At 34.1% G+C, this 22,705-nt stretch overlaps 1 protein-coding gene across 1 annotated transcript in view; it reads left to right on the forward strand.

Moving 5' to 3' along the window:
* Ero1b (endoplasmic reticulum oxidoreductase 1 beta) overlaps positions 1 to 22,705 on the forward strand; it is a 45,561-nt gene extending 22,856 nt beyond the window's left edge. The window contains exons 6-16 of the mRNA XM_077802383.1: positions 1,988 to 2,061; positions 6,271 to 6,391; positions 6,496 to 6,542; positions 9,551 to 9,562; positions 11,891 to 11,917; positions 14,160 to 14,252; positions 14,378 to 14,624; positions 15,444 to 15,513; positions 15,685 to 15,771; positions 17,119 to 17,252; positions 19,898 to 22,705. Coding sequence (XP_077658509.1) covers positions 1,988 to 2,061; positions 6,271 to 6,391; positions 6,496 to 6,542; positions 9,551 to 9,562; positions 11,891 to 11,917; positions 14,160 to 14,252; positions 14,378 to 14,624; positions 15,444 to 15,513; positions 15,685 to 15,771; positions 17,119 to 17,252; positions 19,898 to 19,958 — 973 coding nt within the window. The 3' untranslated portion in view covers positions 19,959 to 22,705. The remainder of the gene's footprint in view (positions 1 to 1,987; positions 2,062 to 6,270; positions 6,392 to 6,495; positions 6,543 to 9,550; positions 9,563 to 11,890; positions 11,918 to 14,159; positions 14,253 to 14,377; positions 14,625 to 15,443; positions 15,514 to 15,684; positions 15,772 to 17,118; positions 17,253 to 19,897) is intronic.

The following is a 22,705-nucleotide window of genomic DNA, read 5'->3' on the forward strand; positions in this document are numbered from 1 at the left end:
CTAGGGAGAATATTACTAGGAATGAAATTAAGTACTGCCAAATGGTTTTCCAAAATTGCTGTATCAAGTTACATTACTGCTAACAGTGCCTAAAAGTTCTTAGTTCCACATCTTCTCTAACAATTGGTACTATAATTCTTAAATGGCTTTATTTTGAGGTATTATTGGCATACAATGCAGTGCACATATTTGAAATGCATATATACACATAAAATATCATCACAATTAAGACAGTTTATCATATCTGTTCCCTTCCCTTCTTATCTCCTGGTTTCTCATGCTTTTTAAAAAAAAAATACATGTGTGTGCACGTGCGCGCGTGTGTGCGCAGTTGGACACAATACCTTTATTTAATTAATTTTTTTATGGTGCTGAGGATCAAACCCAGTGCAGTGCACATGCTAGGCAAGAGCTCTACCGCTGAGCCTTTTCTGACTACTCATTTCCCAATTGAAGACTGTAATTCACAGCAGCATCTTTATGGAAACATTGGGTTAAATCCAAGAAAGTCTTATGTAAATAGCTTTGCATCCATCCCCAAACTGTCTTTTTGAAAAGTTTAAATAGGTGACCTCTGGTTCCTTCTAGCCCATGTATAAATCACACTGGGTGAGCTCTGTTAGCTTTAGGTAAATATTCAGTTCTTTTCCACTAAAATGTCTTTAGGCAAGTATTAGATTGAAGTACTTAGCAAAGCCTTATCAAATAATAGTGCTCAAAGAAAAATGTTTTTGCAAGTCAGTCATATTGTTAACCAGAAAAAAGGAATTGACTTATTATTTTCAACATAAGATTTATCTTATTAAACAACAATAGTTATGTCATTTTTAGATCTTTGGCATTCTTGTTGTGGTGTCATATTTCACCTGAATCAACTATGATACAAAAGTTTTCATTAACTTATTATTCCCATTGAAAAAATAAGGATTTTTTTAATATCAATCATTTAATTGATTGAAAAACTATCTAGTGCAGCCAGCCTTACACACTTCATTGTTCGTGGTTATGTAGCAGTTTCTCAAAATAAATTCTTGGCTGTGATAGGGATTATCTGATTTAATACTTTATACATATTTTTTACCTTGTTTTTTCCTTTGTGTAGTGAATAAAGAAGGGAAGCAACATGATGCTTCTCTGATAGATGTTTGCCATCATGTGTTCAAGACAGAAGGCCTGCAAATAGATAAAAATGGATGTAGGTCAGAGTTCGAATTAATACAGTTGTTCCTTTTCAAGTTAGAAATCTTTGCCATAGATTTTGCTAAATGATGAGATAGAATGTAAGATGAATGATAACTCCATGATGAAAGTGACTTTGGTGTAACTAATGATGGTACATTAGATTGAGAGATTATAGAAATGCTGTTCTTGGTATTTTGGATTCTATCAATATAGAAAACAATTTCAATTTTTAAAATTCTGAAAGTTAATGTAGTTCCTACTTAAGGAAAAACAAACATTATTGTAATTTCTAAGTCATTTGAAAAAGCCAGTTTGATTTTATGTTTATAAGTTTTATGTATTTATAAATTAATTTTTTGTCAAAATTATTAATATTTTAATGGTACTGGGGATTGAACCCAGGGATACTCTACCACTGAGCTACATCCCCAGCCCTTTTTTAAATTTTAAGACAGCTTCTTACTAAGTTGTCCAGAATGGCCTTGAACCTCGATCTTCCTGCCTCTGCTTCCTGAGTGGCTGTGATTATGGACATGCAGTACAGTGCCTGCCTCAAAATTGTTTTGGAGCTAGGGATAATAATCATTTTAATATAGTTAAGAAATATAAATCACTTGTGGAAATTACTATATCTGTGTTTTTCATATGACTTGTTCTTATTATTCATGTATCCACTAATAATGGAATTTGTGATTCATCTAATAAAAAATGACCTTAGACTATTATTTTAATTACACTTGAATACATTGTTAGAATTTTTGATTCCAAGTTGAAAGGTTTTTCTTTTTATTCCTCTTTCCTGTAGTAATCAAAGCAAAGAAGCTTTCATTGACTGGGCAAGATATGATGATTCACAGGATCACTTTTGTGAACTTGATGGTAATAAAAAAATTGTTGTAATTAAATTATCTTAACTTTATCCTTTTTAGTAAGACATTTAAATAAAAATATAATTTAAATTACAGCTTAACACTGGATTTTGCTATGTAGGTCTTATTTATAACAACATATATGGAGAACCTGTGTTCCTGGTGTTAAGCACATTAAATACTTTTGTCTTTACAGCTAGCTTAATGGGTATATATAATTTTATGTCTGAGAAAACTGAGTGTCAGAAAGACTAACCAACTTGCTCCAAATCACACTAGCAAGAGGCTGAGGCAGAATTTAGTCCTGAATTCAAAACCTGTGTTCTCTCCACTACAACATACCATGTCTTATGCATCTTCATTTGAGGACATTTGGTTATAATATGTGAACATATTATAAAATGTTTACACTGGAATTTGCTGGAAGTTTCAACAAACTCATATAAAGATGTCCTCCAATATTGGGAGGATGATAATTGGACTTCTCCACAGCAGTGTCTCTTTCCAAGAAAAAATACACAGAATACTATTCGGCAGGGCAACTAACACTTCCTTAATAGAAGGTAATTGCTGTGACTCAAAACTTTTGATCTATAGGATATTTCCATAGAGCTGCTGTGTAGTCTGAAACCATTGATTTGGCCTCTTTTCAACCTTTTATTTTCATATTGTTAAATTTTTGGTGGCAGGGAAGAATTGGGTTCAAGCATGCACAGTTGGAAATGGATAGAAGTTTTCTGAATTCAAGGATCTAAAGTAATCATACCAATTTATAAATGTTTAAAAAGGGTTCACAGGTAGAATTGTGCTCTTCTATTAATTGTGCTATTAATCTGTGAAGTATATTATAGTGGGCTTCTACTATAGGATGGTGAATTGAGAAGAATAATGGAAGATGGAATGTTATCATTGCTTATAAATTTCAGCAAAGAAATTAAAAATATTTGCGAGATCTCTTTGCTCATTTGTATGTATATACATATATGCAATTAAGGAAATAGTCTCCATTATGATATTTAGAATTGGCAGGTTTTGTTAGCAAGACATTGTATCTATAGTAAGAACTCTTATCACTGCTTACGCTTATTTAGTCTTTTGTTCTAATTGAGTTTGGTGTTTAACACTGTGGTCACTTCTTTCCAATTTATCATTTTACCTGTTTGATTAAAATAAAATAATTCAATCGTGGTTATTTAATAGGTTTTCTGATTAGTCATTTCTGTGAATATATACATTTTATAGTAAATTGGGTATTTCATAAAATACTATTTAGTTGCAAGCATTATTTGTATAAATAAGTTGATGTGCTACATTTCCCATTATTAAATACATGTTAACTATTTTTTAAAATATTACTTTCTTAAATTGCTGAAATGAAAGAGATATCCTATAAGAATTTAAATAAAATAAAATTACTCTTTAAGATTTTTAGAATTACATATTTTAAATAGGAATTTTTATATTCTATGTAATTCTTATGCAAATAAAACCATGCTACTTACTAATTGGGTTGCTGCTACTCTTTTGCATAGTAATGTTCATCTGTTTCCCAGTGATTTATAGATAATTTTTTTATTATAGTCAGTGAAGCTTTTAGAATCATTGTTTAGTTATTCCTGTTATCAAAATTCAGTAGATTAAAATTAAACTTGAAGAAAATTAACCCCAGTTTATTAGGGAAAATATCCATGTTTCTATTTCTTGCTGTTTTGTTGTTGGTGTTGTTTCTGTTTGAATGGAAAATGATCTCTAAAGATCAAATAGTTTTTAATAATTTGGCAGTTTAATAGTCACTAAGGTAAGCTGCCCTTCCTATCCTACTCTTATTTTTTGCTATTGTCTTTATTCATGGCTTGACTCCTCTCTGGTTCATGTTTCTGCTCAAATGTCAAAGAAGGCTTCTCTCATGTCTATACAGAATAGTAACCAGGGTCATTCTCAGACTCTCTGCACTTCTGGTTTCCATCCACCCATCCCCTGCACTGACAACCACCTGATGATATGTGGCCTTTTATTTAGGCTGTGAGTTCATGGTCCTCTTCAGTTAGATTGCGAGCTGCTCAAGGGCAAAGGGCTTTCTCTTGCTGGCTCTCTACTGTATTAGTGCCTAGAATAGTGCCTTGACTGGTAGGTGCTTAATAAATATTTGTTGAATGAAGTAATTGGTTCATAAATCACCTAAATGGCATGATAGGTTTTTATTTTCATTTCCCCCCTGTTTATTAATACATTTAAAGTACTGTTTAGAGTAGTAGTTTTAAAATATGAAGATAAATGACTTGACAGCTTAGATTCTCCTCTACTGTGTAGACCTTGTTTTAATAGTTAGTAGCAGTCTGGGATAGGGTTGATGATGGAGGGCTGTAGGCTTAATTATGAGTTCATAACATAATATTTTAAATATGTGATAAGCAAAAAACCTGAATCCTAAATTGATTATTCTATGTTAATATAATGTTTTAAGAGATTGGTGGGTGACAGGACAGGGCTGAATATCTGACACACTAGAAAATGTGGCATGGCCTTAAAAGCATTACTATTAAATTAGGGCAGTGAAAGGCAAATTCATTTGAGAAAAATGGTATTCTTAAGGAGGAAGAATAAGACAATAGTTCAATTTGATGAATTCCCATAATTAGAAATCTTGATTCAGTGGAAGTCATTGAATCCCTAGGTAATAGTTGACATATACAATGAACAGCTTTGTAGAGGGAGGAAGAAGAGAAAATTTTCTTGAGGGAGGACATAGTACTGGGGGCAGAGGTCCTCTGTAGGCCACTTTTTGACCCAATGTAAGTTAACTGTTTCGTGTACTTTTATTTATATAGTGGAATATCTATAATTCTAGAGCTAGAAATAGAGCCAATATCTTATATTTTGTAAAGTTTGTTTCCATTTTCTGTGTTAGACATATACCATCTAATAATGGCAATTTGCAGTTACTTTTGTATTTTTTCTGTATCATAAAAATAGCTGATAATTCTTGGAAGACATGGATCAAGGTACCAGTTTCTCTTTATTCCCAACCGTGGTCATCAAATGTCCAATGAGTTTTGTTTATTGATAGGAAAGTATACTGTTAGATAAGGAAAGGAAGAGAGACATTAGTGATCACATTTGGCCCCCATTATAAGCCATAAGTCTGTGTACTGTTTATTTAATCTCATGCCACCAAAAGGTAGTGGGAAATACATTTATGCCAATGTAGGTGAGACTTGTGGAGCATAGTTACAATAATTTTATGGTCAGAAGTTTTTTTTTAAGGTATGAATTTATATGTTTCCTTTTTTGACTGGGAATGTGAGCCTTAGTAATTAAGAATGTTTTTCTTTTTATCTCTGTTAAAATGTCCAAATAGTAGAGATTTAGGAAATCCTTATTTGGGTTTCATTGTGGAAAATAGTCAATTTTACGTGTTCGACAAATTTTTGAAAATTGCTCCTACATGTACTATTTTGAGAGTGAAAAACCACAATATATTAACACTAGTAAAATGGAGATTTTTAAAAACTAGAGCATTGCTCTATGAATAATCAGATTTGAATCACAAAGTATTGAGCCAGATGCTTTTTAAGACCCATGAAGAGAGAGAGAGAGAGTAGCAGCGACTTTTTTTTTTTTTAATGGCATTAAGAGTTGAAACCAGGAATGCTCTGCCATTGAGTTCAATCCCCAGCCTTTATTAATTTTCTGTTTTTGAGACAGGGTTTCACTAAGTTGCCAAGGTTGGCCTTGAATTTGTGGTCCTTCTGCCTCAGCCTCCCAAATAGCCAGGATTATAGGCATGTGCCATTGCACTCAAGGAAATCTGTATTTTAAATATAAAATGTTTTAAAAAATCAGTTTCCAAGCCCATGGTAGTTGGATATATATTTAGAGAAGAAATCATATAAGACAATAGAACTAGTTATGGTTCTGTTAGATCTGTTCATTCCTAGGTGGCTAAAACTAATAAGGTGAGGGATGTTCATTTTCTTAAGAGCACTGAGTATCCAAAGGAAAGGGAAAAGTTGCTTCTTTGTTTCAGATAATTTGTCCAAGTTTTACAAATGCTGGGTCAAGTATAGTCACAAGTGTGTGAACCACTCTACCATGTAAGTTGGCAGTGACTTGAAAAACAGCATTTTCCCAGCTTTTGGGTAGCTCTGTTTGCATTATAATGCCAAATTCTAGGCAAATGGTGAGACATGGATGACTTTATAAATCATCTCTTGTTCAGATGAGAGATCTCCTGCTGCTCAGTATGTAGATCTGTTGCTGAACCCAGAGCGTTACACCGGCTATAAGGGGTCCTCGGCGTGGAGAGTGTGGAACAGCATCTATGAAGAGAACTGTTTCAAGTAACAGGGAGCGGGGGGGGGGGGGGATATTTATTTCTGTTCCGAAAAGATTATGTATAAAAGTCAAACCATTTTATGTTTTGGGTTTTGTTTTCTTTTTTTAGGCCTAGATCTGTTTACCGTCCTTTAAATCCTCTGGCCCCAAGTCGAGGTGGGTTTTTATACATTTTCATGCTTTTGAAAATTGTTTATATTTTTATATTTTATATTTTTTAATTTGAATGATTAACAAAATATGAGATTATTTTGTAGGTAAGTCTTAAGATTCCTATACATCTTCTATAGTTATCATCATTTTTTGGGTGCCTGCTATGTGCCAGCCCTAAAATAGGAACTTTACATAGAATAAATTAGAACATGTGAATAATCCACATTCACCAGAGCTTTCCTGGGAAACTTATAAAAATCTGAATGCCCTGTAGCAGTGAAGGACCTAGGCATCCATGTTTTTTAAATTCTGCAGATGGTTCCAGTGTGCAGCTCAGTGTCAAAACCAGGGGCTCATCACAGTGCTTCTGAAACCTGTGTGTGTGCAGATTCCCTCACAGCCTGGTTAGTGAACAATAGGCTCTGCTGCTGTAGGCATCAGTGGGGCACAAAGTCTGGATAAGCTCCCATGCACTGCCTGGAGTGCTCACCCCCCAGTACATTTTGAACAGGAAGAGAAGGAGTTGAGGCACTCAGACTGCACTCAGCAGAGCTCTATACCTCATTGTCCTGTAGGGGCCTGTTGCTACATGGACCACTTAAAATGTGGCCAGTGTGAAACTAAGTTTTAAATTTTATTTACTTTTAATTCATTCAAATGTAAGAGTGTAAGATACTGTTACCACTAAACAGAGTTGTCTTGGTAGTTTGTTTTAGTAGGTAACATCAGTGCAATGCCATGTGCACTTTTTACTTTGAAAAATGTGACTATTAGAAAAGCTTTAGGTGATGTATGGCTGGAGTGATACTTTGACCTACAGCATTGCTGAAGTCAGCTGGGATGAGCTCATTTTGTCCTCACTGAAAAACCAAACCCTGGGAACAACCCTCTTATTGACCTGCCAGTTCAATGTTTTCATTAGACCAGGATTAAGAAATTGAATTTCCTGGTCTAGATTTGTATCTTTGGCCTTTCTCAGGGCCAGATAGACTTGGAAGAATTGAATGCATAGGCTGCTTGTAGATGCTCACTGTCAAAATGTGGGAAATGTTCTCCAAATTCATTCTGAACTGCCTGGAGAAGGGAATTGGACCTTTAAAAAGGCTGCCATGGCTTCTTACCCTTTTACTGCTTTCACCTTAGAACTTTTCTCTTCAAACCTAAATGTTTTAATTATACAAATTTATTTATTTATTTATTTATTTTAAAGTATAGAGAATAAGTGGTCAGCTCTTGCCTCTAAAACTCCCTACACTCTTTTTTTAAAGAGTGAGTGAGAGAGGAGAGAGAGAGAATTTTTAATATTTATTTTTTAGTTCTCGGTGGACACAACATCTTTGTTGGTATGTGGTGCTGAGGATCGAACCCGGGTCGCACGCTTGCCAGGCGAGCGCGCTACCGCTTGAGCCACATCCCCAGCCCCACAAATTTTTTTAATATTTTTTTTTTTTTTTTTAGTTTTAGGTGGACACAATATCTTTATATTTTTATTTTTATGTGGTGTTGAGAATCGTACCTAGCGCCCCGCGCGTGCCAGGTGAGCGCGCTACTGCTTGAGCCACATCCCCATCCCCCCATTTTTTTTTTTAAAGAGAAAGAGAAAGAGAATTTTAATATTTATTTTTTAGTTTTCAGCAGACACACATCTTTGTTTTTGTATGTGGTGCTGAGGATCGAACCCAGGCCGCACGCATGCCAGGCAAGAGTGCTACCGCTTGAGCCACATCCCCAGCCCCCCAAGTTTTTTATATTTATTTTTTTAGTTGTACACAATATCATCTTTATTTCACTTATTTATTTTTATGTGATGCTGAGGATTGAACCCAGGGCCTCACATGTGCTAGGTGAGCGATCTACCGCTGAGCCCCAGCCCCAGCCTCATTAATTATACAAAATTTTATAAAAATTGAAGCAACAGAAGTTATATAAAGTGAAATAGAAAGCCTCCTCCCTTGCTTTCTGATTCACAGTAGAGTTTGGAAGGAATTCTTCCAACCTTTTCCATTGTTACCTTTTCTAAATTTAAAGCAAAAAATACAATAATTGACTTAAAACCACCGAGTACTGGGGCTAGGATTGTGGCTTAGCGGTAGAGCATTCCCCTAGCACAGGTGGGACCCGGGTTCGATCCTCAGCACCACATAAAAATAAAGACATTGTGTTGTATCCATCTACACCTAAAAAATAAATATTAAAAAAAAACATCAAGTACTAAGAAACTCATTTCCATGTTATGATAAATCAGACATGAAACTGCTAGAAAAGAAGAGAGGAACGAAATCGTTATGTAGAAAAGATAGTGAAAGAGGAGGAGAAAGGAAGGAAAAAAGTATGAAAGAAGAAAAAGAAAGCTAGGCCAGAGGAGAGGCTGGGCTCCAGCTGTCACAGCTTTCCTGAAGTAGTTCCACAGCTCTTGCTGATCTGCTTGCAAGCTGTCATCACTGAAATGCTAGTAGAGAGCTCTTCAGCCTTCTCAGCTCTATTTCTCTGCATAATTCCTGAGTTGTAATAGCTAGGCCTCTATAGCTATTTTTCTAAAAATTTTTGAGCACCAGAACATTTATTTCCCTCCAAAACACAAAGTGGACCATCAGAGATCCTCAAATGAAGCTGGCAGAAGTGATCTGTGGAGCCGAGAGCCCAGCCTCCTGGCCTTTTCCCACCTCTTGTGGCCCAGGGGCAGGCCCTCCCTGTAAAGGGCTGTGTTAGAGAGCAGTAATGGGAGAGAAGCTACTGTATACCCTTGCTAATTACTGAAATTAGGGTTCTTTATGGTTGTTTTAGTCACTTTCTGATGTCTTATTTTTTGCATAAAATATGGAAATCTTTAGCCTATATATTCTTATTATGCCATGTTTCAGGATGACTAAACACTGACCAAGGTTCATGATATAAGGAATACTTTAACAATAAGTTTTAATCCTATATTAAAAAGGATTCATTTTGGAACCTGAACTAAATAGAACTTGAAAATGAAGGCATTTTCTAAATTTTTTAATTTTCTCTTTTAGGTGAAGATGATGGTGAGTTGAAACTCTTGTGTTTTATGTTGACTTCAAGTATAGAAGAAATTATCAAAATTGGATTTTTTCCTCTTTTGATTCAAGAGAAAATGTTGATCCTTCTTTTTTTTTCTTCAGAAAATAGCTATCAGTGACTGACAGAAAACAAGATTTTTAAAAATAAAGTTATTCTGTGTTAAAAATATATATAAAGACCCTTTATCTAAGTGTGTAATATAGAAATCGGCTTCACATTCTAAGTTTCCTATTTTCTGGTTATTAAAATCTATTTGAATATATTCTGAGGAAATGTAGTACAGTTAACATAGTTTTACCTATAATGTTATCTCTTTATTTTCTTCCTGACTTTAAACTTTATAACAACAATTCTCAGTGTAATACTTAATGAACAGTTGCTTACTTCAGGTGACTGAATGAACATCCATCATAAGATACCCCAAACAGTTGAGGTAGTGACTTCAGTTGAAGGTTTCCTTATTTGTGATCAAAGTCAGTGCACTGGGTAGGATAGGAGATGGGCAGAACACTGGGCCTTCCCTCAGGAGCTGACATGCATAGGAAGAATGATAAGCACTCTGCTTTATAATGAAGCTAAGAGGAGAAGTGTGTGGTTACCGCTATAAACTGGAGGTGATGCAGCTCCTCAGGTAAAGCAAGTCATATGCTGCTGGAGTGATACGGGAAAGCTAACTGGAGGTAGTGGCTTTTGAGATGAATTTTAAGTAAAGGAACAGATTTGGGCCAGATTTGGACAATACAAACTTGGAGGAAATAGCATGAGCCTACAAGATGAGCAAGGAAAAGTCAAAAAGCCTGTTGGGAGACAATAAGACCACCCTGTTAGCAGTGGGAAAGACTATGTTATTGGTCCTTTGAAGTGCTGGATAGAGGCCAAACTAGAAGACTAAGATTTATCAGGTAGAGTTGAGATTTTTTGAATAAACAGTTGAGATAATAATGATCCTTGGTAAGTTAAGTTGAATGAATGACTTTCTAGAGAGATGTTTGTGTAGTTTGTAAAGTATTAAAACTTAGGAGACAAAGGAAGTCCCATCATGGAATTAATCTCCTAGACTCTTTACCCAGCTTCTCTATATATTGGGTTTCTGTCACTCTTTTCTCAATTAAAAATATAGGAATTTAGGAGGTATAATAAAAATTCTATCCTTCTTGACTGACATCTTTTTTTTCCTACCAAGAACAATATTGGTCCAGTAATAATTCTTTTTTAGTTGACAAAAATTATATATATTTATATGTCGAGCATGATGTTTTGAAGTGTATGCATTGTAGAATGGCTAAAACAAATTATTATATGTATTTCCTCACCTTTTGTGTGTGTAGGGGGTGGGGTGGGGGGGTTCTGGGAATTGATTCCAGCGCCTTGTGCATGAGAGGCAAGTACTCTACCAGCTGAGCTATATCCCCAGCCCCTAACTTATTTTTAATGGCAACACTTAAAATCTTTTTGCAGCAGTTTTCAAGAATATAATACATTGATATTAACTGTAGTCATCATGTTGTACAGTAGATCTCTTGAACTTACTCCTACTATCTGAATTTTTGTATGCTTTGCTATTCTTCTGAACCCCAGAAATAGATATTATGACATTAATACACAAATTAGTTAAGCTCCTTTCTAGTCTGTTCATTTGCTTTTCTGAAGAATTTTATTGAAAATTAAAGGTTTTAAAAATTATCCTTTGAAACTTAATCTTAGATAATTGAGGAAATATATCTAGCTTTATTGGCAAAAGGAAAAATGAAGTAAATAATAATTTGATTTTTGTATTCACTATTTTTTCTGGAATTTATAAAAAGTACTGTGATTTTTTTTTTTTCATTAAAAGCAAACTTACCCTCATGCTTTTGGATATTCAAAGCTCTAAAGAATTAAGATTTACTTAATATTGAGACTGAAATGTTTTTTAAAAACATTTTTAATGATCAAAATATCATTTATATGAACATTCTCCAAGGGCTGGGGTAGCACAGTGGTAGAGTGCTTGGCTAGCACACATGCCACATGTGGCCCTGGTTCAATTCTCAGCACCACATAAAAATAAACAAAATAAAGGAATCTATTTACAACTAAAAATATGTTTTTAAAAAACATTCTCCAGAGTTACTTAAATTATTTGGGGGCTTTATTTTATAGAATCGTATGCCTGTTTTCCATTTCACCCAAATCAGACATTTTTAGAGATAACTGTTTAATTTCTCATAATAAGTATATAAAATACTTATATATAAAAGACCTAATTCATTCTAATTTATAAATGAACATTTAAAATATTTTAACCTGATTCTCTCTCTCTCTCTGTCTAGGAGAATCATTCTATACATGGCTAGAAGGTAAACTTAATGTCTGTTTTTTAAATTTATTGGCTTTTTGTACAAAGAAATATTTAATATGTTTTTGTAAGTTTTAAGATTTTATTACCTATACAACAAATTTTGACAGTGTTTAAAAGAAATTAGCACATATTTTTAGGTTATATATTTGGGGATAAAATTATATGAAAAGTTTGAGGATATTGGTCAGCCAAAAGCCAATGTGTGAATACACAGGCCAGATACTATCATTAGGTTTCCATAATTGTTCCCTAGTCTTAAATTCATTTTGTATGTAGTGCTCAACCAAACTATTTTCCTAGTAGCCAGTAAGCAAATCTGTTTTTAAATAGAGGCATTCACCTTGGAAGGAAGTACTTTTTATGTGTAAAATTAGGGGAGACATATTGAATCCAGAAGGCCCATGTTAATATAGTCCAGATTTCTCTAATTATAATTAAGATAATGCATTATAGATCCCAGTGTATTAGATGTTTTAGCATTCCTTTATATTCTATAATGAAATATAAAATGTTACTGATAGAAAACTTAAATGTTCTCCCCGCCCACCCCTGGCCAAAGGTATAGACAGAGGTTTATTTAGGAAAGTAGGTACATATTTAAGGGAGAAGGGGCTGGCAGTCTCAAAAGAGGTGCTTTTAGGGTGAAATGAGGAATATGCACTTAAGGGAGAAGCAGGCTCTCTCCAGAGGGAGAAGCAGGCTCTCTCCAGAGGGAGAGACAGCAAGCAACCTGTTGGTGTGAAGTGAACCAACATTTTGATCATTTTGCTACTTGATAACAGATTTGATGAAAATTTTCATGTTATGTTAAATCTATTCATAGTGTATTTTATTAAATCTATTCATAGTTTGTATCCCTTGTTATTATAACATTCAAAACTGTCCTTATTTTTGGGAGAGAACTATATAGTAGAACTTAGTTTGTACTTTTTGGTTTCTGTCCATGACAATTTAAGTATTCTAGCAAGAATTCTGAATTAGAGAATGAGATCTGAAAAGAATTTTTTTTCCTGTTTGAGGCTGCTTCCTCTGTGGTAGGGCACAAAGAGTAAATTAATGATCTGAAAGATCTTGACAAGATGCAAAGTAACCCACATAGTTATCCTTACACTGAGAAAATTTGCTCAGTCTATAAAATGAGACTATACCTTACTTTCCAATATTGAAGCTCATTTCCCCCATGGAGAAGGTATTTAAAAACAAAATAAAACAACAAACCCTATTGGGTAGTGAAAAAGGGAAAAGGCTAGTTGCTCTGCATCCACTGGATTCTTAAAACTTGTTATTCTCTGTTTCATATATTTTTAATTTTTTTTTTTTTTACAAGGAGTATTACTTCATCATGATGTGTGCTCAGTAAATTCTTAGCCTTAGTCATAGAAAGCCAATGCTGTTGCCTTCTGGGAGCTTGCCAGTCGCACCCTGAGAGTGTGCACCTGTGGGAGCCTGGGCCTTTTATCTTACTCTGCATTAAGTTTTCATCATAAGTTAGTTTATTCGAAAGCCAGAATCTATGTTGTCTTCCAGTAAGAGAATCTAAATCTAATTGTTTATGTATTAATTCTCTATTTTTAATGTCCTTGAATCTTTAAAATAGTTCCATGTAAATGGAACTACCATTTGACCCTGTTATCCCACTCCTTGGCATATATCCAAGGGACTTTAAATCAGCATACTACAGTGATGTAGCCACATCAATGTTTATAGCAGCTCAGTTCGTAATAGCTAAGCTATGGAACCAACCTAGCTACTCCTCAATAAAGAAAATGGGGAATATATATACACAATGGAATATTAACCATAAAGAAGAATGGAATTATGGCATTTGCTGGTAAATGGCTGGAACTGGAGACTATCATGTTAAGTGAAATAAGCCAATCCCAAACAACTAAAGGCCAAATGTTCTCTCTGATATGTGATATACACAGTAAGGGGGTGGGGAGAATAGAAGTTAATTGCATTAGACAAAGAGGAAGAAAATGGGGATGGAAATAGGAAAGATAGTAGAATGAATCGTACATAACTTTCCTATGTTCATATATGAATACATGACCAGCATGTACAACCACAAGAATGGGAAGCTATACTCCCTGTATCTATAATATGTCAAAATACATTCTACTGTCATTTATAACTAAAAAAAAAAAAATTAAAAATTTTAAAGTCCATATACTGAATCTCATTGATTCAATCTCTTATCTAAATGGGCATGATTTCTTTTTCAATATTTTTCTGAATAGGTTTGTGTCTGGAGAAGAGAGTCTTCTATAAACTTATATCAGGACTTCATGCCAGTATCAATTTACATCTATGTGCGAATTATCTTTTGGAAGGTAATTAGATTTTTAAGTGGAGATTTTGCCTTCTATTAATGTAAAGGTTATTGGGGGAAGTACATATTCTTTAGAATGAAACATCCTCTTTACTAAAAGAACATAATGTATTTCTCTCTCTCTAGAAACCTGGGGTAAACCTAGCTGGGGACATAATATCAAAGAATTTAAACGTCGCTTTGACCCTGTGGAAACAAAGGGAGAAGGTCCAAGAAGGCTGAAACATCTGTACTTTTTATACTTGATCGAGCTTCGAGCTTTGTCAAAGGTGGCCCCCTATTTTGAGCGTTCAATTGTTGATCTTTACACTGGAAATGTAGAAGATGATGCCGACACCAAAAGCCTTCTACTGAGTATATTTCAAGATACCAAGTAAGAATCCTGAACTCTATTCAGATGAGGTGGTCTTGAATGGCAATAAAAACTGACTACTAAAAGTCAGGAAAAGAAATCAGAACTGAGAAGGCAAATAAATGATCAATGGAATGGTAGCATTTGAAATTATTTCTAAAAATGCTAAATATAAGCATCTATAAAGCTTTGTTGCAGAAAGTTCTATACTTGAGAGCAGGCTATGTTTTATTTTTTTAAAATTGATTTTATTTTTTAAATACACGGCAGCAGAATGTATTACAATTCTTATTACACATACAGAGCACAATTTTTCATATCTTTGTATAAAATATTTAATTTTATTTTTTAAATACACGAGAGCAGAATGTATTATAATTCGAGAGAAGGCTATATTTTAAAATATGACTTAGGATTTTATGTAGTACCAGAATTTAACGTTCTTTCTACCAATTTTATGTTTGTCCTAATATTTAAACTTGAATGGTATCATGCTTAGTCTATCAAACTTAAGTTTACTGGTTAATATGAGCATGGAGAATTTAGATCAAGAAGTACTTAAATTATTACGTTTTTTAAGAGAGTGTTGTATATTTTTCACAGATTGATTTTCATTTTTTAGATATTTTGTCATGTAATTTCTTTAAAATATTAATCTTAAAATTTTAAAGCTTTGTCTTTATTAAAGAGTGTATATGTGAATTCTTTGTCACCTTCCTGTGTTATAAGAAATATGAATTTTAAATACTTACAGGGAAGAAAAGTCTACCAAAGCTCTAATATAAGACGCCTGAGTTTTTCATCTGTAACTTATTAATTATAATATTGTCGTTTCATCAGGTCATTTCCTATGCACTTCGATGAGAAATCCATGTTTGCAGGCAACAAAAAGGGGGCCAAGTCATTAAAGGTAAAAAAAAAAAAAAAAAAAATTATTGAATGGGGGAGCTGGTGGGGAGCTGTTTGCTGTTGTCTTTTAATTTTGTTCATCTAGATCCTTTTATTCTCTAGTTCTCTGCCTTTTTGTAGTTAATTTTATTTTTAAAGCTTAGTTAGACTGAAAATATTTTCTGCATGATAGGAAGAATTCCGGTTACATTTCAAGAATATTTCCCGTATTATGGACTGTGTTGGATGTGACAAATGCAGATTATGGGGAAAATTACAGGTATGTGTAATGTCTTTTCTTTTGAAATTAAAATTTTCCACTGAGTTCAAAATTTTTATTAGAATGTCCTCATTGTTTATTGCATTAGAGTTTAGAAATAGGCAGATCCAAAGTGCAGTTTTGTTTATTTTTTTATTTTTTAAATAACTTTATTTATTTTTTAATGTAGTGGTTAGGATTGAACCACTTGCCTCACACATGCTAGGCAAGCACTCTGCCACTGAGCCACAACCCCAGCCCCAGTTTTTGTTTTATTTATGAAAAATATCATTAAACTGTGTTACATGCACATGTTTGTATAAAGATGTTTTTTGTAGTCTGTGTTAATGATTTTAGTTTTATTGTATCTGTATCTTTTGATACAATGTTGGGTTCATTTCTGAAGTTGGTGATTGTGAATAGAGTTATATATGTTTACACAAAAGCTAAATTATAATTATATAAAAGTTAAATATCCAATTTTGTCATTGAATTTATTTCAGTAGTCACTAGAGACCGCCTAAGGACAAAATATGAAAGCTCTGCTAGGTAGGTCTGTTACCCTGAACAATGAAAAGGGATTGTTTGATGTTTTATTTTCTTTAAAAGAGGATAATAAGTTACAAAAAATCAAGAGGCGGTTATTTTAATGGAGACTACACTAAAATAAAAATTATCTTTTCCTCTGGTGCTGACAATTGAGAAATTAATGAGTATACTTATCATTAATAATCTCTAAGGTTTGAATTGCCTGGGTTTTTTTTTTTTTTTTAAAAGAAAGAGAAAGAAAGAAAGAAAAGGAAAAAAAAGCTTTCATTGGGATTGGAAGCCGAGTTCAATGGTAGAGTGCTTGCCTAGCATGCCTGAGGCCCTAGGTTCTACATCTAGCACTGCTTGCTCTAAATAAATAAGTGCTTTCAAGGTTATAAATCAAACACTGTAGTCCTGATGTGATGTTTTCAAGGTTGTAAAATAGGCATTTACAAGTCTTAAAACCGCTCAGTTTTCCTTAATAGTTTATTAGCTAAGGTTATCTCATTCATAACCTGCCAGGAGGCACTATGTTGTGCATAGTTTAATATTTTGGTGAAAAGCTCAGTCCATGTGAGTTTCTTGTCTTCACAATGACTTAAGTATTCCTTTAAATCTTTTTTTTTTTTGAGAGAGAGAATTTTTAAATATTTTTTAGTTTTCGGTGAACACATCATCTTTATTTTATTTTTATGTGGTGCTGAGGATCAAACCCAGCGCCCCGCGCATGCCAGGCGAGCGCAATACCTCTTGAGCCACATCCCCAGCCCCATTTAAATCTTTATAGTAGTTCTTATTATATAAAGTTAATTGTCAGTTCATCAATGTTTTCTTTAGACTCAGGGTTTAGGAACTGCCTTGAAGATACTATTCTCTGAAAAAGAAATCCAAAAGCTTCCAGAGAACAGTCCATCCAAAGGCTTCCAGCTCACTCGGCAGGAAATAGTTGCTCTTCTAAATGCTTTTGGAAGGTAAGAGCCATTTCCACTGCAAAGACTTTGTTCCCATTCAGTTCCGAGTAAGCTGCAAAGATCATCTTCTCCCCTGAAGTGCAGTTTGTTTTTATTTGTTGACAGAAAGATGTTATTACTGTATTATACCTGGACTCACTTTGCTTAGAGCAGCTTCAAGGCAGACAAGTCAATTTCTTATTGATCATAGGAGAAGTTAATAGTTTCCAGTTGCCAGGATGTCTCAGTTTGCCTCCTTAATTCTGTGGAGATGATATTCTCTGAATATCTTGTCATTAGGGGGCTATGATTTGTTCAGGTACCATAACAGAATTAAGAATAGTGGTCATGAAGGTTATCAAAGGAAAAAAAAATTCAGCCCTCTTTTCCTGCTCTTAATTTCTTAAGCCATGAAGTACCTTCTTTCTTTTATTTATACCCCATTTATTTGTCAGATATGTAGTCTTGCTTGTTTATACTACAGTGGTATCAAAAATAATTTGAATTTACCTACAGAGATAGATGCAGTACCAACGGCGGAATACAAAATAGAAGGAAGAGTTGCAGAAAATAATACTATGCTGTTTGGGAAAACAGGGCAAGAATTCAAGTCAAGGAAGATTTAAGAACAACAAAAAAATAAGGGACCAAGTGATATAGAGATTATTGCTTATGTTTTCTTATTATGCATTTTAAATCAGATAGGTAGTTAACTTAAAAATAGATTAATTACACTTTTTCATCTTTTGTTGTTGTTTTTTTTTTGAGGGGGGGGTACCACAAATTGAACTCGGGGGCACTTGACCACAAAGCCCCATCCCCAGCCCTATTTGTATTTTATTTAGAGATAGGGTCTCACTGAGCTGCTTAGCACTTTGCTGTTGCAAAGGCTGGATTTGAACTTAGATCCTCCTGCCTCAGTCTCTTGAACCACTAGGATTACAGGTGTGCACCACTGTACCTGGCCTTTCTCATCTTAATAGCAATGATTTTTACTTGTTGCTTCCCTATATTTAAAAATGATGTAGGTTGAGATTTGAAACACAAAATGAACAAAATCTCCATTGTTAATTTGCATTTCATGAAAATTCAGTCCACCCACTTATGAGGCCTGTAGAAAGATAACAGGAGAAACTGAATGAAATTTAAATTAATTTAAAATGAACTGAAATGAAAAGGATTTTAAATAATTTAAATGTAAGTCCAAATAAAATTAAACTTAGGAAGAAGAAAAAATTGAAAATTTCATTAAAATATCCCTGGGTCTCATAAATGCACACTTGGCAGCTTTATTTCTTTACCTAGAGACCCTGGTCTTTATTTTTCACTGGAGAGTTCTAGGCTTGGAATCAGGTCTTCAAGTCCAGGGATTGTGGTCTGTCATTTATTAGCATTGTGGGCTCAATAAAAAATCACTACTCTGCTAGCAAGTTTCCTTTCTAAACTGTAAAATGAAAATGATGAACCATCTTAATGGTTAAAACCTACCTACTAGTTGAGTGACCTTGAGAAAACATTTATTTGAGCCTTGACTTTCTTAAAATGTAAAACCAGGATTAATTATATCTATCTTGTAGCATTTTTAATGTTTACTGAGATCTTACATGTTATGGACTTAGAACATTGCCTGATATACCCTAAGCTCTCAATAAATGGTAACTTTTTAAGCACTTGAGTAAAGAAAGGAGCTTAATATATACCATGTATTACATCGCCCTAAGCTATAGGAAGGAGAAACATTGGATGTTCCTTATATCAGCTCTGAATTGTACATAAGGAGAATTGAGCTTGTAGAATTACTTTTTTGTGTTTCCCATCCTAGAGTTTTATTTCTGGCCTGGGCTGATGAGGAGCTCGGATTTATCTGTTTTGTATGTCAGTAATCACAACTGATAAAACAAATTTTAGATGAATACAGGGAAGAGGGAGGTACTAGGCAGGAAGCAGTCTTTACCCTCAGCATTAGTGTGTTTGGGGGGCAGCTAGAAAGGAGTAGTCAGTGTTTGGAGAGGTATGTACATAATGAATTTATGAGGGGAAACAAATAATCTGATATTCTTTATCATTGTGAGTTATTTTCATATTACTTTTTCTAAAGTCTGTTGATAATAAGTAACTGGCTTCCTTTGCCCCTTCTAAACCAAGACCAAAGGACTATAGTTTTATGTTTTGTCAGTTTTTGTATGTCAGTAATCACAACTGATAAACAAATTTTAGATGAATACAGGGAAGAGGGAGGTACTAGGCAGGAAGCAGTCTTTACCCTCAGCATTAGTGTGTTTGGGGGGCAGCTAGAAAGGAGTAGTCAGTGTTTGGAGAGGTCTGTACATAATGAATTTATGAGGGGAAACAAATAATCTGATATTCTTTATCATTGTGAGTTATTTTCATATTGCTTTTTCTAAAGTCTGTTGATAATAAGTAACTGGCTTCCTTTGCCCCTTCTAAACCAAGACCAAAGGACTATAGTTTTATGTTTTGTCAGTTTTTGTAAGAGATGGTAGCATACTGATTTAAAAATTGGAATCCTCAGTGTTCAGTAGTATTGTTTGTTTTTAACTTTAGATTTTGCTTTCAAATTGTGGCCTTTAACATTATCAGGAATTTGAAACAAGTAACATCATATTAGCTGTATGTACTAATATGCTTTTCTTTTTCTCCTATAGGCTTTCTACAAGTATAAGAGAGTTACAGAATTTTAAAGTTTTATTACAACACAGTAGGTAATAAAGGCTTTTATATGTCCAAGTAGAGACGTACAGTGGCTTGATGAAGCCTTTTAGTCTTGGACATTCAGCAGAGAGAGACTAATCTTCTAAGACTTCAAGAATTCTGAACTCTTAAAAGAGAAAATTCAAATGTTCACTTGAATATTTATGACCTTTAATAGATTATCATTTAGAAATATTTATAAATGAAGTATATACTTTTAAGATATGTAAATTATACTAATTCTATTTAATTTCATGTGTTTCTGTTGAATATTCTTCTGTTCCATTTGTTTTGAATTGGTTTTATTTTTATTATATTACCCTTTATTTCCAGTTGTCAAACTTTAAATGACTATTCCTATCTTAGTAACAGAGTTCAGTCTTTTGTGGAAAAGAACAACTAGAGAACCAGTGTTGGTTAGGACTAGGATCACAAAAACGTGTCTGTGATTTAACTTGTTTTAGCCTTGCCTGGCACTTTGTGTATCACCTTCTATAGTGTGGGGCTGACCTTGTGGTCAGTGGCCAATTCAGTGAATGGAACAGGGGCTCCTTAAAGATCCCCAGCACTTGTAGCTCCAGTTCCACGGTTTTTGATATTCTTGTTGAGGATGCAGTTTTGTTTTTTGCCTAAAGGACCTGTGTTGGTGAAGGTAAGTGCTGACTGCACAAGGAGTCCTGTCTATGCACTGGGCTGGCACAGGAGCATTCCTTACCTAAAACAGATCACCTTCTGACTTTGTTCCTCTCCTAATTTTAGATATTGTCAGTTACTTTAAGAAAAAAAAAAAAACCCTGCATATTTATTTAATGGATTAATTCTTGAAAAATTTGAAGGGAAATATATGAATTTATGCCAATTACTTTTATTCACAAAACTTGCTATTTTAAAGTAAGTACTTTTTAAAGGATTTAATTTTGAATACAATCTATGCAACCCTTTAGCTCTCAGTGCTATTGTCTCTGGTGATATATATCAGAGGGAGATCAGGTCAGGCCTCTTCTAGGCTTCCTTTCCCCTCTCGTTCCATTTTTAGCTCATCTGGTATCAGTGGTACTTTGTGTGACTCAGACCAACAGACTTTTAGGTCCTAGACTGTCACTTTCTAATCCTGGGATTTAGTCGTCAAACAATATTTAAAGTCTTGATTCTTTTAAAGGTGTCAGTGGATATAATGGAATTAACTTGAAAGGTTGAATATTCATGTAGAAGTATCACAGGTACAAAGTCTAGTTTCTCCTTAGAGTCTTCCATCTTCCCTAAAGTAAATAAGTGCTCTTAAACCCATATCATATGCTGCCAGAGTCTGATATGTGTTCCTTTACAGTTTCATGGCATATTTTAAAATTATATTTTTGCCATCCTGTGGAACAGTATAATTGGGGGAAGAAGGTCCAACTAGAGTTATTTATTTTCTTACCCAATTTCTAACCTTTATGAATGTGGGATTTTGTTGTAGTTGGGGGGTAATTTTGTTAGGTTGAATAAAAAGATTGGCTTGATTGGAGCTTTCTCCATTTTTTTCCTTCCCCCCTCCTTTGGGGAGGGTTTGAGGAGGGAAACCTTAAGGCTAAGTGAGTATCTAGTCATCTTGCTAGTAAGAATAAGAATTATTCTTCACTTAGTGATCATTCAGTTTCAGAAAATGTGAAAAATTTGCACTTTGTTTATTTTTATTGTAAATTAAAGATCTCTTTAGTGTTACTTCACCATTCCCCAGTTAACAGCTACTCTTTAAACTCTTATTTACTAGAGAAAATTCTTGGTCATTTCCATTTATTGCATTTTTCTTTAATTTGTTTCAAGCTTAGGAAAATATATTAGAATGTGCTCTGGCATATTAAAAGATCTAGTTAAGCTAAAGTTACTTTGGGTTTTAATGAATTTTTTCACTTCTAAGAAAATAAAATTAAGTATTCTGCATCTGAAATTCATCTGATTACCTTTATTTTATTTACTATAAATCAGATTGTGGGAGCAGTCTACATTTGTGTGCGTTGTGTGTTTCTAAAGATTGTGTAGACTGCAGGAACCTGCTTTGTGAGTCTGGTGACATTTAATGGTCCTTGAGATGAAAACTGCTCCCAGTTCACTCACTTTGGCTGTGAGGTGGTGACTGAAAACTGATGGCATGGTGTTTGAAATGCTCAGCTAGTGAGCATTTCTTGGAATTTGTCTGTTTCTCATCACTTAATGTAAAAATCCAGCACTTGACCATATAACTGACAGAAATGATTGTAGGAGCTGATGATCTAATGAACAAGGAGAAAAGGAACCATTCCTTCCTTCAATGGCATGATTTTTTTTTAAGAGGCATCTCTGTAAGTTAGACAAACCACATACTGTGTTCCTTCTGTTTTGATTCTTGGATTATGAGGAAGATCATATGGAAGAATAACAGATTTCAGTTTTGAAATTTGACAAGTAAAATGCTCTAACTTTAAACATTGTGCATTACTCAGTTTTGTAAATTTATTATGTATGTGAAACACTGTGCCATGTTTTCGACTTTGCATAGGTGCCATTGTATGTAAGACAGGACAGCTCTTTTGGTCTTCATCAGCATTGCCTTCAGCTGGAAACTTGAGAAAAAGTTCACAGTAAACCTCCCAGCAGTTTGCAGACTGAAGTACCTACAGAAACCATAGCTATTCACCAAAAGACACAGGTTAGGTGCACGGTATTGTGGAAATTCTTTTGTACAAAATTCAACACATAAGATCACTAGTACTCTATTTTAAGTAACTCTTACAGGTGCAGCT

This window comes from Urocitellus parryii, chromosome 9, assembly GCF_045843805.1.
Source record: "Urocitellus parryii isolate mUroPar1 chromosome 9, mUroPar1.hap1, whole genome shotgun sequence".
Taxonomy (NCBI): Eukaryota; Metazoa; Chordata; class Mammalia; order Rodentia; family Sciuridae; genus Urocitellus; species Urocitellus parryii.